The sequence below is a fragment of the Miscanthus floridulus genome, chromosome 16 (genome assembly GCF_019320115.1).
Source record: "Miscanthus floridulus cultivar M001 chromosome 16, ASM1932011v1, whole genome shotgun sequence".
Taxonomy (NCBI): domain Eukaryota; kingdom Viridiplantae; phylum Streptophyta; class Magnoliopsida; order Poales; family Poaceae; genus Miscanthus; species Miscanthus floridulus.
Window position 1 is genome coordinate 107,386,562 of NC_089595.1, and position 25,621 is coordinate 107,412,182.

Below are 25,621 nucleotides of genomic sequence, written 5' to 3' on the forward strand. Positions count from 1 at the left end.
AAAGAACAAACGGAAAGCACTGCGACCCCACCAAAAATACACCTACCTCAAGCGGGGTGGCAACCGCTTCGCCATGGCGACCCTTGTCCGCAAAGGCGGTGGCGGCGACATAGGCATGGCCTCCGTGTCCATCGGCGCCGGTTGGTCCTCAACGGACCCCGGTGCCCCCTCGGTCCTCTGCGGGGGCAGTTGCGTCGCCTCCGCCGCCACTTGCTCCACCGCCGCTGCCGAGCCCACCGGGCTGATGGCGTGTTTGCCCAACGCCCACGCCTCGGGCGTGTCGGCCTCGGCCCCAGAGTGGGCAATTGTCGACCCCGGGTCAGCTCCTCCTCCTCCTCCCGGGAGTGCCGGGCTACTAGCCAACACCCCGGGCACCACCTCCCCTACGTCAGGGAGATGGTCCAGGGGACCTCGCCCCATCTTGTCCTCGTCATCCCTGTCCGAGGCATCCGTCGATATCGATGGCGATAGGGATTCCTCCAATGGGAGGCCATCCTTCCTTTGCTGCCGGCGGCGCTTATCCAGTTCCTCGCACGCGAGGATCTTCTTCGTGCGCTTTGCCACCTTGGCGTCTTTTTGCTTTTTCTGCGCCTCGGTGTGCGCGGTTGATCGCCCGCCGCCTCGCGTCCTCGGGAACGGGCGGCGGAGAGGCACGCACGTCCCTCATCCCCTGCAGGAACGGTGAATGCGCATAAGGGAACGAGAAGTAAGGAGAAACGGAGGAGGCTCGGGGGCTACAGCGGCGCACAACTTACCAGCGAGAGGAACCCCCGCGACAGGCGCATCGTGATGGGGGTCAGGTTTCCGCCCCTCAGCTTTGCCTCCACTGTCTCCCCCACCCGACGAAGAATTTCCTCGTCGGAAAGGGTGGAGGAGGACATCCGAATGCCCTCATTGGGCTCACCCGGCCTCATCTCGAACAGGCGCCGCCGCCGAGCCATCAGCGGCAGCACCCTCCGGTGGTGGAAGGCAGCCACGACCACAGCCGTGGTAAGGCCACGGCCCCATAGCCTCTCCAGCCCCTCTAGAAGCGGCTGCAGCTTGGGCTGATCCTCCCTCGGGACACCGTACTTCCACCTCTCTGGGTAGCTCCCCACAATCCGCCCAGTGTAGGGGGGAAGTCCTTCATCGTCGTTGCGAAGATAGAACCAGCTCGTGTACCATCGATGATTGGATGACGCGAGCTGGGCCGAGATGTAGAGGTGCTGGCGGTCCTAGCGCACTTGGAGAGTGCAGCCGCCAGCCCTCGTCGCTTTCCTCGTGCCCGATGTGCCTGTCGGCTTAGTGGTATGCCCCGCCCGGAAGAGATGGAGCCACAACTCCCAATGGGGAGCAATCCCCAAGTACCCCTCATAGATAGCAACGAAGATGGCCGCCTATGCGATGGAGTTGGGGTTGAAGTTGTGGAGCTCCACGCCATAGTAGTGCGGGAGCGCCCGATTGAACCGATCTGTTGGGACGCCGAGGCCACGCTCGTGAAAGGAGACGAAGCTCACGACGTAACCGTCGTGCGGCCTCGGCTCCGGCTCGCCTGACGGAGCGATCCACTCTGGCCTGTTGGGGTCCGTCACCGGACAAAGGAGTCCGCCATCGACGAGCGACTGAAGCATCTCCGCGGTGACATCAGATGGATCCCAAGGGTCCGCCTCGATGACAACGATGTCGCCGGCCATGGATGTGGTGGAGGGATCGAATGCAGCGGTGAGTTTTTCTCTCTCTCTCTCTTTCTCGCTCTCTCCCTGGCTCGCTCTTCTCCCTTCTTCCCGGCACCCGCTGCTCTAGCAATGGCTCGATGGGGGCAGAGCTAACGCAGGCAAGGTAAGGTGAGGAGGGGTGAGGCTCTTTGCGTATTTATGCAGGGTGAAGGCGAAACGGACGGGCGATGAAATCAGGGAAGTTTCCCCTAGATCCGGCACGGTTAACCCCGATCCGATTTTACCGCCCATGCGCCCATCTTTTTCTCATTAATTGCAGGAACAGTTGCGTCCCATCCACTGACACCACGTCGCGCCCGACCACTGCGGTAGCAGGCGTCATTCCGCCTCCCTAGAAAACCACCTCAAAAGGCGCGCCAGCCATTGCCGAGCCAATGGGGAAGATATTCCCCCCCCCCCCCGCCCCATTCCTTTTAGATGAAGGAACCGGGCTCTGAGCCTATTACGGTCTAGGGGTTCGAAGGCTAGGCCCCTAGGGGTTTCGACAGCCGCCCCAGGACAATAGAGTTAGGGACAACCGTGAGCGAGCCCACATGGGGCCAAGGCCCAAGCAAGCGAAACGCTTGGGACGCCCTAAGTCGTGTCCGAGACCGGCGGGGAGGTCTCCAAATGGGATCCCACCATAGGGAGGCGCCAAGCCACCGAGGCCCAGCGAACGGCCTTGCACCCACTAGAGGAACCCTCCGGTACTCTTGGAGTGCGTCTCTGGACCGCTAGCTGTCCCCTAGTGAATGGGGCACGGGCCTCCACTCGGACTTACCCGATAACAGCTCACCGGAAGTGCCAACGCTCGTGCCCACCGAGGGTAGCCTGGCACATTCCACCCCTCCTTCCGAGCAAAAAGGAAGCGTGAGGGTCATACAAAAAGCCAGGGGAACCCCTGACGGACCTCTTGCTCCGTGCAGAGGCAAGGGGGCCCTTCCAGCAACCTTGCTGAGACCTAGCGACCCCAGCTCGCACTCGAGGGGGCTCGGCAAAACAACCCCTCCTTTTGAGCGAAAAGGAAGCGCGAGGGTCGTACAAAAAGCCAGGGGAGCTCCTGATGGCCCTCTTGCTCCATGTAGAGGCTAGGGAGCCCTTCCTACAGATATGCCGAGACCCTGTGACCCAGGCTCGCACCCAAAGGGGCCTCGGCAGACAAACCCTCACGCGCGAGGGGCGTACAAAAAGCCAGGGGAACTCCCGATGGCCCTCTCGCTCCGTGCAGAGGCTAGGGGGCTCTTCCTACAACCTTGCCAAGACCCAGCGGCTCTGGCTCGCACCCGAATGGGCTCAGCAAACAACCCCTCCGTCCAAACGAAAAGGATATGTGAGGGTTGAACAAAAAAGCCAGGGGACCCCTGACCGCCCTCTCGCTCCGAGCGGAGGCTTGGGGGCTCCTCCTACACCCAAGATAAAGACAAACGACCTAAGCCCGCGCTATAAGTTTCGTTACAAATACGATAAAGGGCACCGAGCCCGTTACGGTCCAGGGGTTCGAAGGCTGGGCCCCCTGAGGTTTCGACAGCCACCCTAGGGCAACAGAGTCAGGGATGACTATGGGTGAGCCCACGAATGGCCGAGGCCCGAGCAAACAATCGCTCGGGGCATCCTAAGTCGTGTCCGAGACCGGTAGGGAGGTCTCCGAATGGGATCCCACCGTAGGGAGGCACCGAGCCACCGGGGCCCAGCGAACGGCCTCAGCACCCACTAGAGAAACCCTCTGGTACTCTTGGAGCACGTCTCTGGACCACTAGCCATCCCCTAGCGAACGGGGCACGGGCCTCCACTCGGACTTACCCGATAACAGCTCACCAGAAGTGCCACCGCTCGTGCCCACCGAGGGTAGCCTAGCACATTCCACCCCTCCTTCCGAGCGAAAAGGAAGCATGAGGGTCGCGCAAAAAGTCAGGGGCACCCCTGATCGCCCTCTTGCTTGATGCAGGGGCTCGGGGGCTCTCCCTGCAACCTTGCCGAAACCCCGTGACCTGAACTCGCACTTGTGGGCTCGGCAAATACGATAAAAACTCCTCACTCAAACACAAAAAAAGCCCCTGGAGGAGTAAAATCCACTCCTCTAGGGCCTCGGGGGCTACACCCAGTGGGTGCGCTCACGCGCACCCACCGAAACCTCAAGAAGCGAAACATAATCCCTACAGGAGACGCTGTAAGCCAAATCTCGACAAACCCTTAGGGAGAGTGCACGCACTCCCCCTAAGGCTCGAGGGCTACTGTCGGGTACCATAAAACAGGGTACCCCGAGCGTATACCAAAAGAGTCACTTAAATCCCATCAACAACAAAGCTAGAAGGTAAGCCATGGGTTCACCACCAGCCCCGACCAAGCCCACCGGCTCTCCACCTCGCCTGAGGCCTTGCATGGGAGGTCTCAACGCCCTGACAGAATCTTCGCCTCACGCGAGGCCTCTCACGAGAGGCCTCGGCAGAGAGCCTAATCTCTGTCTCGCCCGAGGCCTCGTGCGTCTAGCCTCGAGCAAGACAGCTATTCTCCGTATCGCTCGAGGCTGGCTTGTCAACAACCCATCGCTCCCACCTTGACCAGTCTTCCCGATAGCATGTCACGTCCTATTAATGCATCAACCACTCCCGCAATCTCAGCTGGACGACGGCTCAACACCATGGAGTGGCCGACGGGACAAGAAGTCGCATCAGCGCCATACCGGCTGAGACAGGGCACGGCGGGGATTACCGGCCACTGTATTCTGGCGTTGTGCCCACGATCAGCGCCCACACTACACTGTGCCCCACGATCCCTACCCTGAAGACAACGCGGCATGGGAAGCCTGGCCCGAGTCATCATCGCCTCCGAACCAGCGTACCAGAACGACCGCTCCCTCCGAGCCTCGGCACCCTACGTCAGGGCCTCGGCCATCTCGAGATTCATGTCTGTCGAGACCCCCACTGCGGTTCGGCCTCGGCGCCAACCGAGCCTCGGCCTCGCGCGCAGTCAATCCACAGCGACCTGCACGCTGACCGCCGCGCCCGCTCCGAGGTAGCCCTGGAGCTCCCATGACGCACAGGATCGGATGTGACCAGCATGTCGCCCCACTGCTCCAAGGACGACCACACTACCACAGGAATAGGCTACAGGGCTCTGACACACCGCCTCTGTTCGCACGACACCGTATAGTTAGCACATGTACTACCCTTGTCCTCCCTTCAAACTATAAAAGGAAAGGACTTGGGCCATTTCTAAAGGGGGGAGACAGGCACTCATGAAGAACAACACCCTGTAACACGCACACTTCCCTACCGCCTGAGAGCAACGTCTCAAGTAGCCCACATCACTCCCCGCCGAGACCTGGGACTAGCTCTCTCTCTCTCTCCTGGCTTGTAACCCCCTACTACAAGCACTTCGGTGCAAGGAATACGAGATCGATCTCTTAGACTAGACGTAGGGCACCAATTGCCTGAACCAGTATAAGCCTTGTGTCTCTGTGTATCACCATCTGGGATTGGGAACACGTAGCACAAATTCACTGGTTAGTTGAGGATCCCCTAGTCCAAAACACCGACATCCTCTACTGTGCCTTGTCACGCTCTTAAATGACCTGGTCGTGCTCTCTGTGAGTCATGCCGCGCTCCGAGCGGAGCCTCTCCATAGTCTGGTGTAGCTCGTCTCGCTCCTTGTGTAGCGAGTAGCCGCCTTGGTGTCCAGGTTCACCCTCTGCTGTAGGTCCGCGGACCTCTCCTCGGCTCCCAGCTTGAGCTCCCACTCCTTCTCCACCTTGGCCAGGAGGTCGAGGATCCACTGGTGGGCCTCGTCACCCCTCTGGAGCAGCTCGTCTCGCTCCTTATGAACTTTGGCGGCCTCCTCCTCATCCTACCACGCCCTCGCCAATAGTTCCTCAAACGCCTTCTCGGTCTCTCCTGCATCTCGACGGGCCTCGGCCCCTCGCAGCCAGAGACTGGCCACCTCCTCGGCTTGGGGATTTAGCTCGGTCACCCTCTGTTGGGCGACAACAAGCTGGGCGCTCACATCCCTACGCAGCCGGGCCTCTTCGGCGACGTGGTCCCATTTCTCCTTCTGCTCGCTAAGTTACCGGGATTTCTCCCAGCTACAAGCAATAAGGGACTGAAAGAAGATCAATGTTAGAACACAAAAATACATGAAGAAAGAAGAAAGCAAGATGAGAGATTAAGTGAATACCCAGCCGGTAGGAACGACGACATCGCGCAGGGCGCCCCTGGCCTAGTTTAGAGCTTCCAGCACAGTCGAGATCCCTTCATTGAGACTCTTCCGCTCTATGCTCTCAGTAGCATCGTTGAGCGAGAAGAGTATTGATGTCGGGTCTCATGGATCCACCCACTAGAGCAGTGGCTTGCCCCACACGAGCGAATGGCTGCCCCCCGACGTCAGGGCCAAGGGTGACCCCTCACTGGCCCTCTCCACCACTGCCACAACGCCTGAGGACCCCTCGGCCGTGTCCCCCTCCGTTTGGCTCATGTCGGGCGCCATCACTTGGGCCGCCGGTGACACGGATCGTGTCGCATCCTCGGGCACCACCGCGGTTGCGTACGGCTATGCCTGGCTTGTCATGGTCGTGGCCACCTCCCCTTGCATCGGCGGGACCTCGACCGGTGGCGACGCACCCACCACAATCGGTGCCACAAGCGTGAGCGGCAGCTCCATTCGTTCCAACGTTGGCAACAGAATCACTTCTGTCGCCAGTTCCTCGATGATTGCCGAGGGTGCTCCTTCAGCCCTGGCGTTCGCTTGACCCACCGAGGGCACAGGCACAACCACTTGCGGCGCTTGAACGACCGACGAGGCTCTGACGCCGGCTCTGCTTCCGCTCGAAACGAGAGCGACATCGGGCGATGGCCGCCGTCTCACCTAACTGGCGACGCTCTTCTTGGGTGTCAGCGCCAAAGAAGTACCCCGTCTCAGGACGCTGCAAGAAATGAAAGGTGTTAGTCACGCTGAAAACAGAAAAAAACAGAGGAGTCAATGACTTACATCGACGCTGTCAGGCGGAGGATACGTTTGGGGGACGAACCCCCAAGTCCTTGCTCCACCTCGTTGGGGGTGGGGCCATTTTGAGCCCGCCCCTTGCTCCCGGGTAGAGGGGATCACCTCCCTTGCGTCCAGGGGTGCGACAGCGGACCCATCCCCCCTCCCCCCCATCGGTACCTCAGGCACGGCGGCAAATCCACCTACCCCTGCTGTCTCTTGAGGCGCAGCGGCGAGGCCACTCCCCTCCGCTAGCACCTCAAGCACAGCGATAGATCCGCCCGCCCTTGCTGGTTCTAAGGACGGGCCAATGATCCGGCCTGCCTCAAGCTGAGACCCGAGGGCTAACTCCGCCTCGACCGATGTCTTAGGGCAGACTCCGTCTTGCCCGACCCCCAGGGGGTTGGCTCCGCCTTGCCCAATGTCTGAGGGCAGACTCTGCCTCGCCCGACGTCCGGGGGTTGGCTCCGCCTCGCCCGACGTTTGGGGGCTAGCTTGGCCTTGCCCGAGATATGAGGGCAGACTCCGCCTCGCCTAACCCCCGAGGGTTGGCTCCACCTCGCTCGATGTCTGAGGGCTGGCTCCGCCTCGCCCGACGTCCGGGGGCTGGCTCCGCCTCGCCCGACATCTGTGGGCAGACTTTGCCTCGCCCGATGTCCAGATGCTGGCTCTGCCTCACCCGACATCGGAGGGCTAGCTCTGTCTCACCCGATGTTCAGGGGCTGGCTTTGCCTTGCCCGACGTCTGTGGGCAAACTCCGCCTCGCCCGACGTCCGAGGGCTGGCTCCGCCTCGCCCGATGTCCGGGCAGACTCCGCCTCGTCCGACGTCTGAGCGCTGCTCCTTCATAACTACGTGCACAGATAAGGCAGGGCACTCAAGTCAACTGCAATACCAAGGACCATACCCTACGCGCCTATAGGAAAGTACCACCAAGATATGACAAGGTCGACGCTTTAAAGCCCTTTCGGGCGTGTGCCGGGCCTGGGGTGTTATAGCTGCCACAATTGATTCCCTCTTATAGTGCAAACCATGCTCCTCTCTTTTCGATGCCGACCTTTCTCCTCCTATCGACCATTGTCGGTGAAGGCCCTTGCCATCATCCTTTTCTTTCATTACATGCTCACGTGTGGAAGGCCGTTCGCCTTGATGGCAGTAGCATCCCTGTTTGGCTCATCGGCGTCCATGTACTAGCTCCTTCCTCTAGCGGTTGTGGCCTTGAGCATGGTTGGAGCTTGTAGTGGTGACTGGCGCGGTGGCAACAAGCATAGGTGGAGCTTGTGGCAGCGATTAGAGCATTGTGGTACCATGAGGAGATGAGGTATGGCTTAAGCAGAGGCAATGCAATATGAGGTGATGGTAGAGGTCCGGACTCTGGAGGGGGTGTGGTAGGGGAGGCCAGCGTAGGCTAGTGGACGTCTTGGAGGCTATGGTGTTGGGTGGCGCTCGAGCTTAGCATATGGGCGAGAGGACGGAGGAAGTTAGACCAAAGTGGAAGAAGAGGGCATAATCGTCTGGTCACATGAGTTGGAAAAAGAAAACAAAACAAAACATAAGAGGAGAGAGAGTCCCTTCAATTGAAGAAATTTGCGTGCATTATATCATATTTTTCAAAACTCACAGATTGGGTGTCGAATTTTGAAAAAGTCACACATATTTTGTTCGGATTCAATGAGGCATGCAATTCGAGTGCCAAATCAAATCTCTCCATCAACTTACCCAGTATGGTTCACAATGGCATCGATCGTGGTTCACATATATTGTTTGCAAGTGAAGTATATCCAAACTAAATACTGCCTCAGTTTCCATAATTCTTGACATTTTGAACAATGACACAATATACACCACAGTTTTGAATATGATTTTCCAATGTAATTATAAACATCAATAAATATATATATTTTTCTAGAAATACTTTTCAAGACTATTGTATACTTTCTCTATTTCTGAACTGTTGTTTTTTTTTAGTTTTGAACAAAGTCAAATATTATTATGTTCGTTATCAATTCTAGAAACCGATAGTTAAATATTGAAATATTTAACTTAAGACAGGTAGAACTACAATCTTTATGAAACGGATGGAGTACATACTATCTTGGTATCTTCAAACAAAATATTTTCATAGTTATTCATACTCATCATACTCATAGTTATAAAAATTTGACTTCAATCCAAAACAACAAAAATATATTTAACTAGAGCTAGTACCCACTAGAATCACAAGCATTTGTTTTCCTAATGAGAAATTTCCACCTAGGCCTTGTTTAGATCACCTCCAAATTCCAAGTTTTTTCACTCTCTCTTCATCACATCAATTTTTGGACGCATGCATGGAGCATTAAATGTAGGTAAAAAAAATAACTAATTGCACAGTTTGGTTGTAAATCATGAGACGAATCTTTTGAGCCTAGTTAATCCATGATCGGACAAAATTTGTCAAATACAAACAAAACGTGCTACAGTGTCCAGATTGCAAAAATTTGCAATCTAAACAAGGCCCTATACTATCTGGCAAAGTCTAAGAGCCGGTTTGGCAGTTGGCTTCGTCCAGACACCACGGTCCACGGGTGCATGAATACACTGACTTTTTCTGTGACCGCCAAATATTAGTGCCCAACCAAACAACGGCTGTGAAGGACGCTCGCGGCCAACCAAACAGCCCCTAAACGCAACCATCAGCGAGATAGCGATGTTTCATAAATCTCCTGAAAAATGTACACGCACTCCTCTTACCGGTTCTGAGGACGGGTGTGAAAGGAAAACCTAACGCATCCTTTTCCATGCTTAAACTATCCTTGACCCCCCTGCATTACAAGGTCATTCTTTAAACTGAGGAGGAGCTGGAGGTCGGCAGCTTGCTGCCAATGCTTGGCCTAGCTTGCAAAGTCATCGTGCCGTCTGAACTGAATAAATTGTTCTTGAGGCTTAGGCTATGCTTAGTTGTGGTTTCCCCTTATTAGTAAATTGTAGTAAGTCCAAGTCCAAAGAAGTTGACATATCACTTTGATTACAGCAGGCACAAATTGGACTATTGGAGACCATCGAGATTCTCAAGAGTGAGGCGACCAAGGCGTGTTCTTCCCCGTCCCTAGTAGGCTAGTACTTAAGTGTCACCTCTACAGCAGAGACCCAAGGACTGTTCAAACTTGAAACCCCCCATGCATGGCCGCTGCAGAGACGGAGCCAAAATTCAAAGGAAAGCAAACAGGCATATCTTTGGCTATCTCTCTGGATTCGCGGTCCTTTTCCCGTTTCCTGAGACACGCACGATTAAAGCAAGCAGCTGCCGGCAGGCAGGCTGAGGAGACTGAGCCAAGCAAAGCCATCTCTGACTCTGTGACTGCCTGTGTGCTGCTCGGTCATCACACACAGCACAGCGCAAACGCAGAGAGACAGACACCGTGCATGCGCGCATGCTCCAAGTTCAAAGACAGGGCACAGGCAAACAAACTGGAAAGAGGAGCTTCTTTCGCTAAGAGCCTAAGACTACGTGGCCCTGTTCGCTGGTACCGTTCATTGATTTATTGTGAGAGAAAAATACTGTTCATTGATTGAAAAAAGTACGACTTATAAGCCAAGCGAACAGAGTGAATCATGCATGCAAGCCATTGGTTCATTGACTAAAAAAAATACGACTTATAAGCCAAACGAACGGGGTGAACCGTGCATGCAAGCCAATGGTGCACAGCCAGGGACGGTCGTGACCATCAGAGCATCAGGCCATCGCACATAGCGCAAGCACAAGCAGAGAGCGAGCTAAGCAGCAGCGGCAATGCAATCAGCAACGCTAAACAATCTTGAACCGAGAACATTTCAGTTCAGAGGCTCTCAGCTCAGGGCAGCGAACGAAGATTCTCTTATCCCTGGCAGGTGGTCCCCAATGCCATGATGAGTGGGGCCCACCGCGGTCTTCCTCCGTCTGCTGATGTGGCACGATGGTGTGCTTTGCAGTCGCATCCGCTTGATAAGACTGACAGCCGGCTCAAATTCAGTCCAGCTAGTCAAGAGAACACTTGCAGTTCCAGACAGAGGAGAGAGAGAGAGCGCGCGCTGAGCTGAGCTTCTAGCGGTGTGCCGTGGTACCAAGCAAGCATAAATACAAAGCATTACTGTGCAGGCCGGAGAAAAAAGCAGAAATAATAGCTGACAGCCATTGCCCCCCTTCCGTTCCTTTGGCTCCTTTCATTTGCGTACAGATCTACCAGTGCAGCGGTACACCCAGAGACACACACAGCCTCCGCTCCTCTCCTTCTCTCCTCCTCCTCCTCGGTCCTCGCTCCTCACAGCTTCCTCCATTTCTCCTCCGCGGCTTCTTCTCCGAGCCTGCTTCCTCTTTCGTTGCTCCTTTGGAAGCCCAGGGCGGCTCGGCTGCAAGGAGAGACGACAGCAATGGCGATGGTGGACAAGAGGGGCGAGGCCACCGAGCTGCCCCCGGACATCCCTGGACTCGGGGAGACCAGGATGAGCAGCAGGTCAGTTACTTGCTCGTCCTGCTTCTGTTATGCTGTTACAAATATTTGTTTACTTTTCAGCATGGTGTGAAGGAAGAAAAAGGTGCAGGAGGGAAGGATATGTATGGAGCTATGATTTGTCTGAGTTCTTTAGAGCAAACTAAAGGTTTGAATGCGCATGTAGAATCAGTTGCATCATTTTTTTTTTTGGGTGATAGTAATGCTGAATGTGCTAGGGTTAGATTTGTTTCCTCCATTGTGCCAAACATTCACAAGTAGCAGACGCATCTTATATAATAAAAAAACAAGGTTGGAGATGCTTCCATGGCTAGAGTAGATGTTGATGATTCTTGGTTTCTGAAACCTTTGGCTAGCACTTGTACACCTGTTGTTTCACAAAGGGAAAAGTTGAGTCATTGAGTGCAAACTATTGACTTAGCGTTTTTTTAAAATGCATGCAATAATTAAGGAAATAGTTAAGCACATAACACTGTTGTGTTAGTATGTCGGAAATACTTTGAGTTCAGTTTACTAGTGTTTTTATTTGGATGCTAGCTAGGGCTTTAATCTTCAAAGAGATGTGGTTGTGCAGTTGGCCGTTTAATTTCATCTACCAGCCCTGTGCATGATATAGAATATCATATGGCCGTGTTCGCTTGAACTTATCAGCTCTAACGTTTTAGCGAAATAACAATGTTTTTCTCTCGCAACAAATCAGCACCAGCCAGCCGAATAGGCGTACGATTACAGAAGACATGCGCACTGCATTAATTTGTGAATCTTTTTCTAGTAAGGGTGTGTTTAGTTCGCGAAATGAAAATTTTTGAATGTCACATCGGATGTTTCGGGGATGTCGGAAGAGGTTTTCGGATACTAATAAAAAAAACTAATTACATAGCTCGCCTGGAAACTGCGAGACAAATTTATTAAGCCTAATTAATCCATCATTAGCGCATGTTAGTTACTGTAGCACTTATGGCTAATCATGGACTAATTAGTCTTAAAACATTCGTCTCGCGATTTCCAACCAAACTGTGCAATTAGTTTTTTTCGTCTATATTTAATACTCTATGCATGTGCCGCAAGATTCGATGTGATAGTTTGGGGTGAAAATTTTTGGGAACTAAGCCCGTGTTTAGTTGGTGGAAAGTTGAAAATTTAGCTACTGTAGCACTTTTGTTTTTATTTGGTAGTACTTTTTAAAAAACTTTTCACGAACTAAACGAGGGCTAAACCAGGCCTCACTTGTCTTGAACATTGCACAAGAGCAGTACTGTGCTCTGGTCTAGTAGAGCATGAGCATGCATTGGTCTCTGCTGCCGTGCTTGGCGTGTGTTGCATCATTGATGCCTTGCTGCCGTACAGTGTGCCCATAAATCCGTTCAGTTGTGTCATGTGTGCCAAGATTTGTGTGGGCCAATTTGGGCCTTGATGGCAACCGAACCAATTGCCTTCGCCTTTTCCCCTGTTACACGATCTGCACGTCCTGTATATGGACCTTCCTGTTTCGTCCTTTGCCGTGTAATCAATATCTGCAATCATATCATATCGTTGCAAAGGGCAAAGGCGCAAGTGCAGTGGCAAGACTATCTCCAACGAATAAGACTCAAACCAGAGACCTATTTTACGATTTAGGTTGTGCACAGTGAAAGAGTCACATGTCCGCAACATCTCTTCTCCAATAGCTATGCAAAAATCCTCCCCTCTTCTCTCTCTCCGCTCGATCCCTCCCTCTCTTCTCTCCCCAGCGGACGGCCGGAGCCCCAGCGGACGCAGCTCCCTCCTCCCCCTCTGTCGGCTCCGAGCCTGCGACTGCGGCTTCGTCCTCCCCCTCCGTCGGCTCCGAGCCCGCCGCCGCCGGATCTCGCGCTGGGAGAGGGGAGGGAGCCCGCCGCCGCCGGATCTCGCGCTGGGAGAGGGGAGGGAGCTCGCCGCCGCCGGATCTCGCCGTGGGAGCGCTGCCGGAGGAGGGAGGAGGGACCGCCGGATGCTGCTGCGGCTAGAGGGGAGGGAGCTCGCGTGCTGCTGCTGCGGCCGAGGCAAAGGGACGGAGAGGAGATGCAAAGGGACGGAGAGAGGACGCAAGTTTGCCTACCGTGTTGCCTCCGACGCAAAATGCCTTTCGTGTTTGGGTAGTCTGTTGGGGGTGGTTTTTTACCGTAAAAGCAATGTGTACTATCCATTTTGGGGATGGGTCACGGTTTGCCAACACTGTTGGAGACAGTCTTACGTGCCTCTCTCTGCCACTCCACTTGGCTGTGATTTGACCAGCACTATTTTAAGCTCCGAATATAGCATGAATTCGGAGCTTACTCTACGATTTTTTGTATTTATGATCTTGTGTCTTCCGATTTGATTTAGAACCTGCGATTTTGACCGCCTTGGTTTGGTCATGCAAATTCCAGGCCGTCGCAACTCCATGGTGGCCACTGCCCACTGATGTACTAGTCCAATCCAAGGCGTCCACCCATGGCCAGGCGCCGCGAGACTCGGGCTCCATGTGAGTTCAAGTCAGTGCGCGTCGTGGAGGTGGAGGTGGAGGTGGATGCTTGGCGGTGGAGGTGGAAGGACAAGAATGCCATGGTCAAGCAGCAAGCAAAGCAAGCAGGGAGGGAATGAAGCCGTACGGTCCGGGAGCTGTATACATGCATAAATATTTTTCGTCTACCAGTAATTGGTAACTGGTTAATTAGCAACGGTGATGATTCTAGAGCTATTTGAGGCTATCTATGGTTTCTGTTGCATTGCAAATATGCGATGCTTGCATTCACTCGTGCTCACCAACGCACGCACCAACCACGGACGCCGGCGCTTTGGTCGCGATGGGGACGGGTGAGAGCTGCTGCGATGAGCATGCGCGCGCGGGTGTGGGGGCGCCACGCCGCAGGCCTTGCCGGTTCCCGTTCCCGTGGCGTGGCCGGGCGGGCGGCGCGGCATGGGCGCTGGGGCCTGGACGCATGCGGCGTGCGCTTCGAGCGACGCGCGCGGCCGGGGATTGGCTCCGTGCCCTCGTCCGTCGTCCCCGTGTGGATGGAGCCGTGGGGGCAGGCGGCCGGCCGGCGCCGGCCGGCCGGACGCTAGCTGCTCTCGTTGGGATGCATGTGCCTGCAGCCTGCAGCAGGGTGGCGTGCATGGTCTCGTCAGGAAGCGCGCTTGCGTGCGTAGCGTAGCGTTAGCGTGCCCATCCGGTGGCAGAGGATAGCGCTCGGTAGTCAGTACACACCGCGGCCGTGCAGTAGTGCTGCACTGCTGCCGCATGAATCATGATGCAGCTGGCACGATGCCAGGGAATACGGGGAAAGACTCCCTTGCCAACGTAGCGGGCGGGTACCATCGCGCGCCGTTAGACCAGGACCGGCGAGCCAAAAAAAAAAACAATCTACCCAATTGCGTCACCTAATTCTGAGGCTTTAGCTTATTGCTATAGTAGTGTCATTAGAAATCAAAGCTAACAAAGACAAAAACTGCCTTGACCAACTTCTAGTTCATTTGGGGTGGAGAGAGAAAATGAGACTTCTACTTCATTTGAGGTAGAGAGAGAAAGTGCTTACATGATCAGTGCTAGCTCTAGTTCAGGTTAAGCCAAAGCTGACACGCGGGGCCGTCTAAGGGTGCATTTGGCACCCTGAACCGTTTCCGACTCTGAGGAGAATCTCTGGAATTAGAGCCAAACAAAAGACCAGCGAAACGTTTATGCTTGGGCCTTGTTTAGTTGGCGAAATTTTTTGGGACATGGTACTGTAGTACTTTCGTTGTTATTTGGCAATTAGTGTCCAATCATAGTCTAATTAGGCTTAAAAGATTCGTCTCGTGAATTTCGTCTAAACTGTGTAATTAGTTTTATTTTTTATTTATATTTAATGCTTCATGCATGCGTCTAAAGATTCGATGTGACGGGGAATCTTGAAAAATTTTGCAAAATTTTGAGAATTGGAACAGTTCGAAACGATTCGCGATGTGTGGCGTACGAAAGTGAAGCCGTGAAAAGGTGGTTTTCACAATTATTCTGATTGTTTCTTCCCACGTTAGGTGGTTTTGCAATGATTCTGATGGTTCCTTCTCACGCTATTGTTGTTTCAGTTAATCATTTTGAAGTGCAACAAGTTAAAAACAGTTTGAATTTAATTTGTTCTTCGCCCTCAAAAACATTGAAAGTTTTTTAAAGCATGTTTTCATTTATATGATTTCTATATGAAAAACATTTTTTGAATTAGAATCCAGCCTAGAGCCAAACGGTCTAGTGATTCTAATTCACCGTTTTCGTGAGTCTGGATCAAACGTTTCTTCGAATATCTAGACCATACCAAACACACCGTGAGTCCAACCTGATAAGCTCAAAAGGAACATACACTGATGCACAACCTTCACTGCATGGATGATAGATCCCTAGCACCTATACATGACATGTCATTTAGGATGTGTTTGGTTGCTTGATTGCATTGGATGGGATCGGGCAATCCATAGATAAGGTGTGTTTGGTTAGTGGATCACCAGGATAAGAAAAATCCATGGATAGGGAATATTCCACTCAGATGCTGGATTTCGTGCTCCGAAAAAATCTGACAGACCAGCTTATCCATGTCTTATGATCTTTGACATTAGTAAATAAATTAAGGATTATTAGTATGTTATTTTAATACTTAATAATTATGATGGTAGGATTAGTTTTGATAAAGTGCTAATACGCTGATTAGTGCATGTTTCGTGTGCTAATTAGGATATTTAGTGGTGCTAATTAATATATATATTTTAAATTAGTGGTTATCATGACAAAAATAGTATTAGTGCATATTTATTAGTGTCTAATTAGCTGTTATTATTTTTAAATAATAAATATAATTAGTCAACTATTCTCATCCCATCCACTTTCATCTATCCAACCAAATAGAAAAATAACTTATCCCATCCATCCAACCAAACGTACGTCAGGGATATCCTTATCCTAATATCTATGAATCATCGTATCCCATCCAACTTGGTCCTCGAACCAAAGTCACAGGCAATGCAACCAAAGTTGCAAAACAAATCATATACTAGAACTGAACTCGACCAGACAAATAAAATGAGGCCGGGTCCGGGTTGACAGGGTCGGAACGGAGACAAACACCCATCAATAAATGCCATAATTCAAGGAAGAACAGTGTTTCAGGGATAAACACAGCCAATATCGACCGTCTTCAGTGGGGTACACACCAATAAGACATCGGATCATATACAACCGATTATCCATGAAATAGTCTACCAAGTACCAAGTTTTGATGGCTGCTGATAGTCGCATCAGATCATTGTCTTTAAGCAAACAGTTTTAATCAATCACCAGCCCACCATACACTCTAAAGCAAAGCTTCGCAGGTCGCATCTAATCATCGTCGTCAAGGACACTTCGACGCCTCTGAATCTGTAAGGCAAACAAGAGTTAACATGACTGCTAACTTGTTCTGACAATAGGAATCTCTGGGGTTCTACTCTTGCATCTTTCTGCTGAAAACTAAGTCAGCTTCTACAGTTCTATAGAAGTTATACCCACTGTTGGAGGCACAGTAGCTTTGTTCAATATAAGTAAAGCAAGAATAGTGTTCAAATTTTTGATAAAATCCACCATGCTTTACATACCGTAACTTTGGTTTGTTTGCTTGTCTGGGTGTTAATTTGCTCCAGAAGGGAGATAAGCCTTTCTTCAGACACCTGTAAAAAAAACAGCAATTTTTATATGGTTGCTCTATATTGACTTCTTGAAGCACCAAAAGGTAGACAAAGGGACAAAGGAATCTGTGCTTAACTATTACCTTTTCAGATATTCCACCAGTTTGAGCAGCTCTCAGCAGAACATCCTCCACCCCTCTTGCTTTGTCAGGTTTGACCAAAGCTATGCGGGAGACTGTCAAATTCATGCAAAAATAAGCATTGTATTACACTTCCTTCCTCCACCTCAACTGTTTACACTTTACTTAGCAGATTTACAAACATATCTGCTATTCAGAACATTTATTTCTAACAGTAACAGGCATCTACTTCTGGAACAACAATAGCTATTCTAACCCAATGCAGAAACCTAAATTATTCATTCAAGCAAAATATGTCATGATCAACTACAACCAAACATCAACAAACAAATTGAACTTCAACATGCTTAGTATTTTTCATTTTATTCATATATTGATGTCACCCAGATACAATTACTTTAAATGTTTATATGAAGTATTTTGATCAGTGTAGCCCTTCTAGTATTTGTGCCGGTTGCTCTAGATTAGAGACATTATCATCTTTGACCACATCGCTAGTCACACAAACATAAATAGCATAGAAGATTTTACTAAAGAGAGGCCATATCAGCCATCTTTTCTAATGAATCAGAAGAGTAAGTTGTTTGAAATGGCAAACATCATCAATAAAATTCCATGCTCAACACCTAGCTTATATTCCCAATATGCATTTTTTTTCTTATTTGTTGCAATATCTATATATGATGAGGAAAATTATGCAATGGTTCGTGAGATAATACTGGTGATCTCCAACTGTAACTATGTGGACAGATCAACTGTCCTGTTCTTTTCAGGAATATATACACCCATTGGGTCAGCACAAAACTGCTGAAACACATCACAGTTTCACACCAAAGGCTTCTGGCCCTGCTTTATAAAAAGCAAATAACAGCATTCACAGGGAACAACAGTTTACATTGTAGCAGCACAATTACAATCTAAGTGACTTTGCTTAAACTGGAAACCATGACAGCATGATTTAAGTAACACAGAATTGGGCAGGGACCCTAACCACATATCGCTGCTGAACTCACTCTAAACCTTCCACTACCAAAGGACAGAAACTAAAATTCAGAAGAGAGAAATTAACAGACTCCAATAATTGCCTAGCAAAAGAAATTTTGTAAAGTATTTCATCCAACTTTTGCAGGTAGACTTGCAGAGCTCCCTAAAAACACATAATAGTTTCCATGCAATGGAGGAAACAACTCGCTAAAAGATGCATCAGCCATTTGAATGAAAATAAAAGGGGCAGACCCAGTGCCGGAGGCTCCCACATGAGTGGGGTCTGGGGAAGGGAAAAACCGAGGCAAGCCTTCCCCCCGCAAAATCTGCGGAGAAGCTGCTTCGAACCCGTGACCTGGTGACTCAGTGAGACAGCTCTCACCACTGCACCAGGCCTGCCCTTCAGCCATTTGAATGTAAATGATTTAAAAAAATGCATTAAGCACATATATACATAACTTTGACAACAAGAACTTACGCCTTTCTCTGGCTTCAGAAGATAATATCTGAGCAAGCATCATCTGTCGGCGCTCCTCAGCTTCCCTGATGGAGAGTTAGATACAAAGACAATTCAGTATTCCCCAGATTCCACAGAACATAGCTTGAGATGATGAGCTATAGCATGAGAAGATGGTGGAGGAATGGACCATACTGTTTCGCATCTTCCTGAGCTTTTTGTTGGCCCGCATTCTGCTGATTTGCCTAGTTAAAAGTTAACATTAGATCAAAAGTCAGTAAACTAAGGAGCACCCAAACAAGCACTTGCGTTAGCAGGGAGATTTACATGTGACAGCTTCAAGTTATGTCATGGAATTTGGTATCTTACCCCACCACGCTGTGCCATTAGTTCTTGCATCCTCCTCTGCCTGATAGCTTCCAACTCTGGGTCAGCCTGGCAAACAAAATTGTATAATTCCATCAGAAGAAATGCAACAAAAGCATATGGCTGAGGATACTGGATAAAGCAAACTGTTCCTGCTTGTGCCATATCTAAAGCCAATCAATACGTCTGAGCATCCTAAATTCCATTGAATTTAAGATATTTTCTTTTTCCTAAAAGACCTAGTTAAACAGAAACATGAAAAGACTTCAGCCAGAAAAAAAAACAAGTTAACCAATACTGATTTATTTCAACAACTCCTAAAGTTTTTATGCAGTTGGGTGATTGATTGCGAGTTGAAATAACAGGGAAGCTATAACAAAATATCAGAGAAGTAATCTTTCAAAGGTAAAGGAAGACATGCTGAATTGCTGATATCAGATATGAAGGCACACAAAACATGGCAGAAGAGATGGAAAGGAACCCTCCAACTCTAACAAAATGATATCAGATATGAACATATTTTCTTGTTCTTTGGATGTACATGTGCAAATACACGCCATGAAACATATCAGTATGAGCATAAAAAATACTCTCAGTCTTAGCACGCTTACATGAGCAGCTCCAAACAACATCACAACAGCTCATCTCTAAAGGTAGCTAAACCAAAATTTTCACCGTTATTAAGCTATTTGCATTTGATAAACCAGAACAATCACAATATTTTCAAAACAGCCAGTTCAGTCTTAAGCGCCAACATATTGGGCGCAGTTCCCCTCGCGCTTTCTAAGAAATCAGAAAACTAAAATCAGTAGGCACAAAGGAGAATCGCAGACCGCAGCACATCAGATGCTTAATCTTCTCGCTAAAACAGACTTAAACCCTAAGATTCAAACACAGACAGAAGTCCACAGATCCTCGCAACCAAAAAATACATGGGAATCAGAGCGCCAATCTCACCATCTTGCACGCGCGCAGCGGAGATAGCAAGGCTCTTCACTCCAGACCTTCACTTGAGCGGGGACGGCGTCCGCGGCGAGCTGTGAACCTGTGGCAGGCAACAGAGAATCGAGCCTTTTCCTTCTTTTCCGCGTGGGTGGAACGCGACCCGTTTTTGCTCTCGCCTTTCCACCCCCAACGTCCAATCTCAGCCGTCCGATCTGAAACCTCTTCTCCACGCCGTCCGATTGGAACATCCGCATAACTTTTCCTGGTCCCGCACCGCATCGCATCCATTTCCACCCTCGCACCGCAGCCACCGCGCCGACGCGAGAGAGAAAGGGAGGACGAGGGTTTCCGATGGAGAACGGCGAGGAGACGTTCGCCTCCCCCACCGCCGCCGCCGCGGACTTTGAGTTCTTCACCAACGGCGGGGACGGCACGCCCAAGCTCCACGACGCGGCGGACGAGATCGAGGCCCTCCGCGCGGCGAAGCGCGACCTGGAGGAGAAGCTCGATGCCGTGGGCCACGAGAACCGGTTCCTATCCTCCGAGTCCCGCCGCCTCGAGGTCCTCGTGTCCCAGGCCCGCGAGGAGGTCGCCGCCGCCGAGCAAGCCGCCGCCACCAACGGGAGCGAGGTCGTCACGCTCCGTGCCGAGGTCGAGCGCCTCCAGGGCCTCCTCGCCGCGGAGAAGGCTAGCCATGAGGAGGAGATGCGCAGGGGCGCAGGGCTCGGGGACCAGCTGCAGACCGGGTACCAGGAGAAGGCCGCCCTCGAGGAGGAGATCGAGACCCTGAAGGGTTCCGTCGCTGCCGATGGCAAGGGCGGGGAGGAGGAGGAATGTGATTCGGTTGCTGCCAGGGCCGGGACGCCTAAGGATGAGGGCGTGGTGCCTCACGTACTGGTGGCTGCCGCGGCTGCTGGAGCAGCTGCCACGGCTGCCATCGCAGTGGTCTTGCTCAACCTCAAGAGGTAATCTGGTGGTCCGTCCGTTGCGCGAGAAGTTTTGATCTGCTGCTATGGCCTATATGAAAATGGGTTATCCGTTTGTCGTGGTACTAGTGATACTGGACTCGTAGGGTTATCTTTACTATCAGCTGGATAATAGATTAGAGCAACCTATATTGCAAGTATCTTTACTTTCTGCAGTTTTCATGCTAATAAGAGTTGTGAACACAAACGGGAGAGACAATTGAGTTCTGGTCTGTTCTTTTGAAGTTGCACCGAATTCAGACTTTGAACTATCATGACTTGGATGGTTTGTACTGTTATGCCTCGTGTCATTATCACTGGGGTTAATCCCTTCCAATTGACTATTTGACCTGGCAAGAGGTTGTGGATATGCTAACCCAGTAAGTGTTGTTGGCCATACCAATTTTCCTGCGACATTTGTTCTGTCTTTTCAGGTGGTTGACGAGAAGGGATGCTACTTTGTTTAGTGGATTCCTGGAGATGTTTTCAATTGCAAATTTGAAATATGTATGATTGCTTGCATGTCTCTTACTGCTTGATGCTTGTAGAGATGTTTGTTGAATGATATGGTGACTGCTAGGCTAGATCGCTAGTAATTAAAGATGTGTTGATCACTTGATCTCAATGGATTATCAGATGAATATATTTTGCGCCCTTTGAGTTTGTTATTGAGGATCCATGAGTATGTTACCCGGATTATTGCTAGGTGACTTAATATTGATTACTATCGAACTATTAACTAATGTTTGCCTCTTCTTTATAAGTGAAGTTTGTACCTTGATTGGTGATCCATTTTGTCAGCAAAACAATGATGCCTTCTGCAATTGCTCTTAGGTCGATAGGGGAGACTAATAGGCAAGAGAAATAAATAGAATCTCATGGAGTCATGGTTAATTTAGCAACTGAAATAAGTACATATTGTTTGATTAAAGAGGTAGAGCTCAGTAGATTCAAGTACTTTCAGTGGTTAGCAATCTAGTTCAGAGTTAAAAACTATCCACAATCTCTTATGGTGCTCAGGTAATTAAAAGATACTTTGACCAGCACCTGATTGTTGCTTGTCATTCATCCTCTAAAGATATCAGCTTGGAGTGTCGTGTATTGGCTGAAACGACAAAGTCTGTCTTGGTTGCTTTCCTACAATCATTGATTCAGAATCATGTGGACGCTGTACCCACTGTTTTTAGTATAATGTTGTTGTATTTGAGATTTGAAATGAAAAGCTGTAGAAGTTTAGCCCTTACATTTATATAAGCTAGGCAGCATATCAGTCTAGCCCACTTTTTAATATTGATCAGCTGGTTTGCATATCCCATAGGCATCTTGTTTTATGTAACATGTTTGCGTACCCCTGTTTGGATATCCAATAGCAATAGGCATCTAGTCAGATGTAGATATATAGTTACATGTGCCTACCTATTGCTGCAGCCAATTTTTTAGCAACTATCATAGTTTTTGGGTGTGCAACTGAACTGAGTGCATATTACTTGATTAAAAGAATAGGCTGAAGTATAACCAAGCACTTTCTAGCTTCAACGATTCGATCTGCACCTGATTGATGCCTGTGGTTATTCGTTCTTCAAGTGTGTGTACACACTATATCATATTGCTGAATCTCCTTGTGTAAAACAAGAAACCATGTGGCTTGTCTGATTGTAGAACACTGTAACGTTTTGGTGGAATCTGTCTTAATCCTGTCAATCTATCCAGTGGTTTTCATTGGGATGTTACAATATTTGTGATGAGCAGCAGTACAGTTAGCGTTTCAGAGCTTTAAGTTAGGTAGCAGCGTATCAGCCTGGATTTGAGTTCTTTGGTCAACATATCTTATTGGCAACCATGTTTGTCTTGCTTGATTCCATTTCATATCTCATATAAGTTCCATGGGCATGTTCTTATATATTATTGATAAATAACTAGTTGCCTACACAAGCTATTTGTATCAGGGTGTGTTCAAGTGCCATTTTCTTAGTGGCGGTTCTCTCTCTCTGCCTTTTGTTGATGGTAGAAGATATGTCGTGTCAGGTAAGCGTGATGGATGATAGATTTTTGGACGGTAGGACGCTTGGAAGTGGACTTGGTGTCCATTCCTAACCAAGTGCCTCCGCAGTAGATTTCAGACTTTATTAGGTAACAGTACATAATACTGGACTGCGCGATTAGTTCCGTTAGTTCTCATTTTTGCCTCAATAGTTCTGATAGTCATACAGTTCGGTTCCTATAAAATGATATACTATTCGTGCAGTTCAGTGATACTACCTTCTGGAAGGTGACAAGATGCTCAGTGACGAGCTTTTCGCATGCACGATTGTGGGCTTAAACAGACTATTATCCTGTCCATAGTTGAAACTGAAATTGATGCACAGGAAGCATCATGAACAGTTGAACACCACCAATTTACCATAGCCATGCTGCTGAGCTTCTGGATGGTTGGTTTTGGGCTCCAGAGGCTCTATTTTACACACACAAAAAGGTGTAGTAGTAAGCCCAATAGAAAATGCAGCCGGTTTGGGCCTTAACTTAAAACGGCCCCGTCTGAATCGCCCCCTCCGCCCCTCGTCTCCCGCGACCTGGCGAGCGCGCCGCCATCCCGCGACCGGGAGCGCACCGGCGGCGGCGGCAAGGGCATCAAATCTTGATGGCGAGATCCCCAATCGTGGAGCCCCTTTTCGTCAACGCCCTGGCAAGCGGCAGCGGCTTTCCTCCCTCGAATCAACTCCGAAAGACTTTTTTTTTTAGGGTTAAGACATTTTAAATTTCATCAGTGGAAAACTTTAGCAATTGGAAAATTTGAATTTTTTTCCTTAGTTGTTTTTCTTTGTGCACAGAAAACAAATACAAGGACAACAAATCTTTAGCACTACTAGAGATAGATGCAATAGTTGTTTTTCTTTGTGCACAGAAAACAAATACAAGGACAACAGATCTTTAGACACTACTAGAGATAGATGCAATATTTTTTTGTTACAGATATATTCCAAATGGCAGATGAATTCGTCTCGGTTAAGCAAACAGGGGAATGTGATTAAGAAACAGATCATCTATAACCAAAAGGAACCATATATACAAGCAAAGCCAATAATGTCGCCCTAGTTCATCGGAACAGCATGTCGGCGTGCGGGTAGAGCTCCCTGTACGCCTGCTTGATGGTGTTCTCGGCGACGCCGGTGGCCGCGGACACGTCCCGGATGGACCTCCCGGCGCCGGGCCGGCGCTCCATGGCCATGTAGATGATGGCGGCGGCGGTGGAGTCCGGGTTGCGGCGCACGTCGAGCTGGTCCTGCATCCTCCGCGCGGCCTCCTGCACGGCGCGCACCTCGTCCTCCCCCATTCCCAGCAGCGAGCCGAAGCGCTCCACGTAGTCCGCCGCGCGCACGACGCCGATGTCCATCATGGCCTCCCCGCCGGCCTCGTCCCCGAGGCGCTTCCGGATGAGCACGATGAGCTTGCCGATGTCCTTCCTCGCCGCGGGCCCGTCGCGCGTCGCCGCCGCCAGCTCCTTGAACGTCCGGGGCGCGCCCGCGCGGCGGCACGCCACGTAGAGGCACGCCGCGTACAGCGCGTCGCCGCTCCGCCCGGCGCCCTTGGTGTAGTAGTGGTGCGCCTTGCCCTTGCGCTCCTCCATCCTCAGGAACACCTCCACCGCGCGGTCCCGCGGGCCCGCCGCGATCCCGAGCCGCGCCGCCATGTCGGCGATGGCGCGGTACGCCTCGGACATGCCCTTCTCGCCGCCGCGGGGCTGCACGCGCTCGTGCACGGCCGCCGCCGCCGCCGCCGCCGTCGCGGGATCCTCCTCCAGATGACCCGGCGGAGGCGTGGTGTTGAGCGAGAGCGAGAGCGACACGGCCGCGGGCTGCTGATCGGGCGTCCTCAGCGACAGGGTCACGTAACCGCGCATCCTCTGCAGGCCGAGGCCGGACGAGGATGCCTCCGGGGCCGAAGGCATCCTCCTCGGCAGGGCGGCTTCCTCGGCCGCGGCGTTGTGCGTGTCGATCGGCGCCGAGTAGCAGTCCATGCACGCGTTCGCGAAAGGCGCTGACGTCAGTCGGCGGCGGCGTTTCGAACCAAGAGATGCCGTTTCGATCGGTGGCAGTCTGGTCTCGTGTTTTGTGGCCTTGTGGGCAGTGGCGCTCGCTGGTCGTGTCTTGTGGCGGCGACGTCGCATATAAGGTGGGGGGTGCTATTTAAAGGCGTGGCCCCAGGGTCGGTGCTGATTCGTCCCGACTCCGCCTTGGATCGGCGTCTGCTGCCGCTGTGGTTACGTCTCGTCGGATCCGGATCGAACGGACGCGGCTGCCGGTGATGTGATGGTACAACATGGGCCCACGGTATGTCAAGACGGATTTGGATCCAACACGACTCCTCTTGTTTGGAGAACAGGTTGAACTCCGCGTGTTTCTATTTTGTTGAAAACAGGCTCCGTGTTTGTGCTATATTATTACATCCAAGTCACACAGGATGGTTTTACATAAAACAAAACTTTGTGGGTTCAAAAAAATTGTAAAAACTTATGTGAATAATATGTCTTCGAACAATTCCATGGTGCTTTATTGATAAAAAAACATAGAGGCTAACAAATGTACAAGTATTTCATATTTTAACCACGTAATTATTATAAGATACAGATCTAAGTACAATATGTTATTCGTTAACAAAATTACAATAACATTTATGAATGTTTTCTCAGACAGTTTTGAGGAAAATCCTCGCTTATTCCCGCCATAAAAGAAACATGTCACTTGTAACTATAGATTTGTTCAAACCTTAAATAAAAATTACAAACATTAATAACTTTCAAACCTTTTCGTTTGGACTTTAGAGACATACAGAATATTTGTGAAGAGTTGTATTGGAAACTACTTGCTCGATATATCAAAAAGTTGAAGGACTACAAAAATATATTTTAAAAGATATTAGTGCTCAAAAACGTGTCAAGTTATTCTAAAGAAAAAACTTGTCAAGTTTGTGTGACCGTAGGTACCAAATGTACAAATATTTCTCAA

At 50.4% G+C, this 25,621-nt stretch overlaps 3 protein-coding genes across 3 annotated transcripts; 1 reads left to right on the forward strand and 2 right to left on the reverse strand.

Moving 5' to 3' along the window:
* Positions 1–16,213: 16,213 nt before the first annotated feature.
* LOC136511618 (uncharacterized) lies at positions 16,214–19,816 on the reverse strand. Its single transcript, XM_066505661.1, has 7 exons — positions 19,666–19,816; positions 18,712–18,777; positions 18,538–18,587; positions 18,364–18,428; positions 16,905–16,996; positions 16,732–16,803; positions 16,214–16,516 (listed from the first exon to the last, which is right to left on the reverse strand). Exons 1-7 carry the CDS (start codon positions 19,666–19,668, stop codon positions 16,478–16,480), a joined length of 387 nt encoding a protein of 128 aa, XP_066361758.1. The 5' UTR covers positions 19,669–19,816; the 3' UTR covers positions 16,214–16,477.
* A 113-nt stretch (positions 19,817–19,929) lies between these two features.
* On the forward strand, positions 19,930–20,917 carry LOC136511617 (uncharacterized). The gene has a single exon (XM_066505660.1). The coding sequence runs from the start codon at positions 20,005–20,007 to the stop codon at positions 20,620–20,622; it is 618 nt and encodes a 205-aa protein (XP_066361757.1). The 5' UTR covers positions 19,930–20,004; the 3' UTR covers positions 20,623–20,917.
* A 2,700-nt stretch (positions 20,918–23,617) lies between these two features.
* Positions 23,618–24,783, reverse strand: LOC136514498 (transcription initiation factor IIB-2-like). The gene has a single exon (XM_066508442.1). The coding sequence runs from the start codon at positions 24,781–24,783 to the stop codon at positions 23,713–23,715; it is 1,071 nt and encodes a 356-aa protein (XP_066364539.1). The 3' UTR covers positions 23,618–23,712.
* Positions 24,784–25,621: the final 838 nt, after the last annotated feature.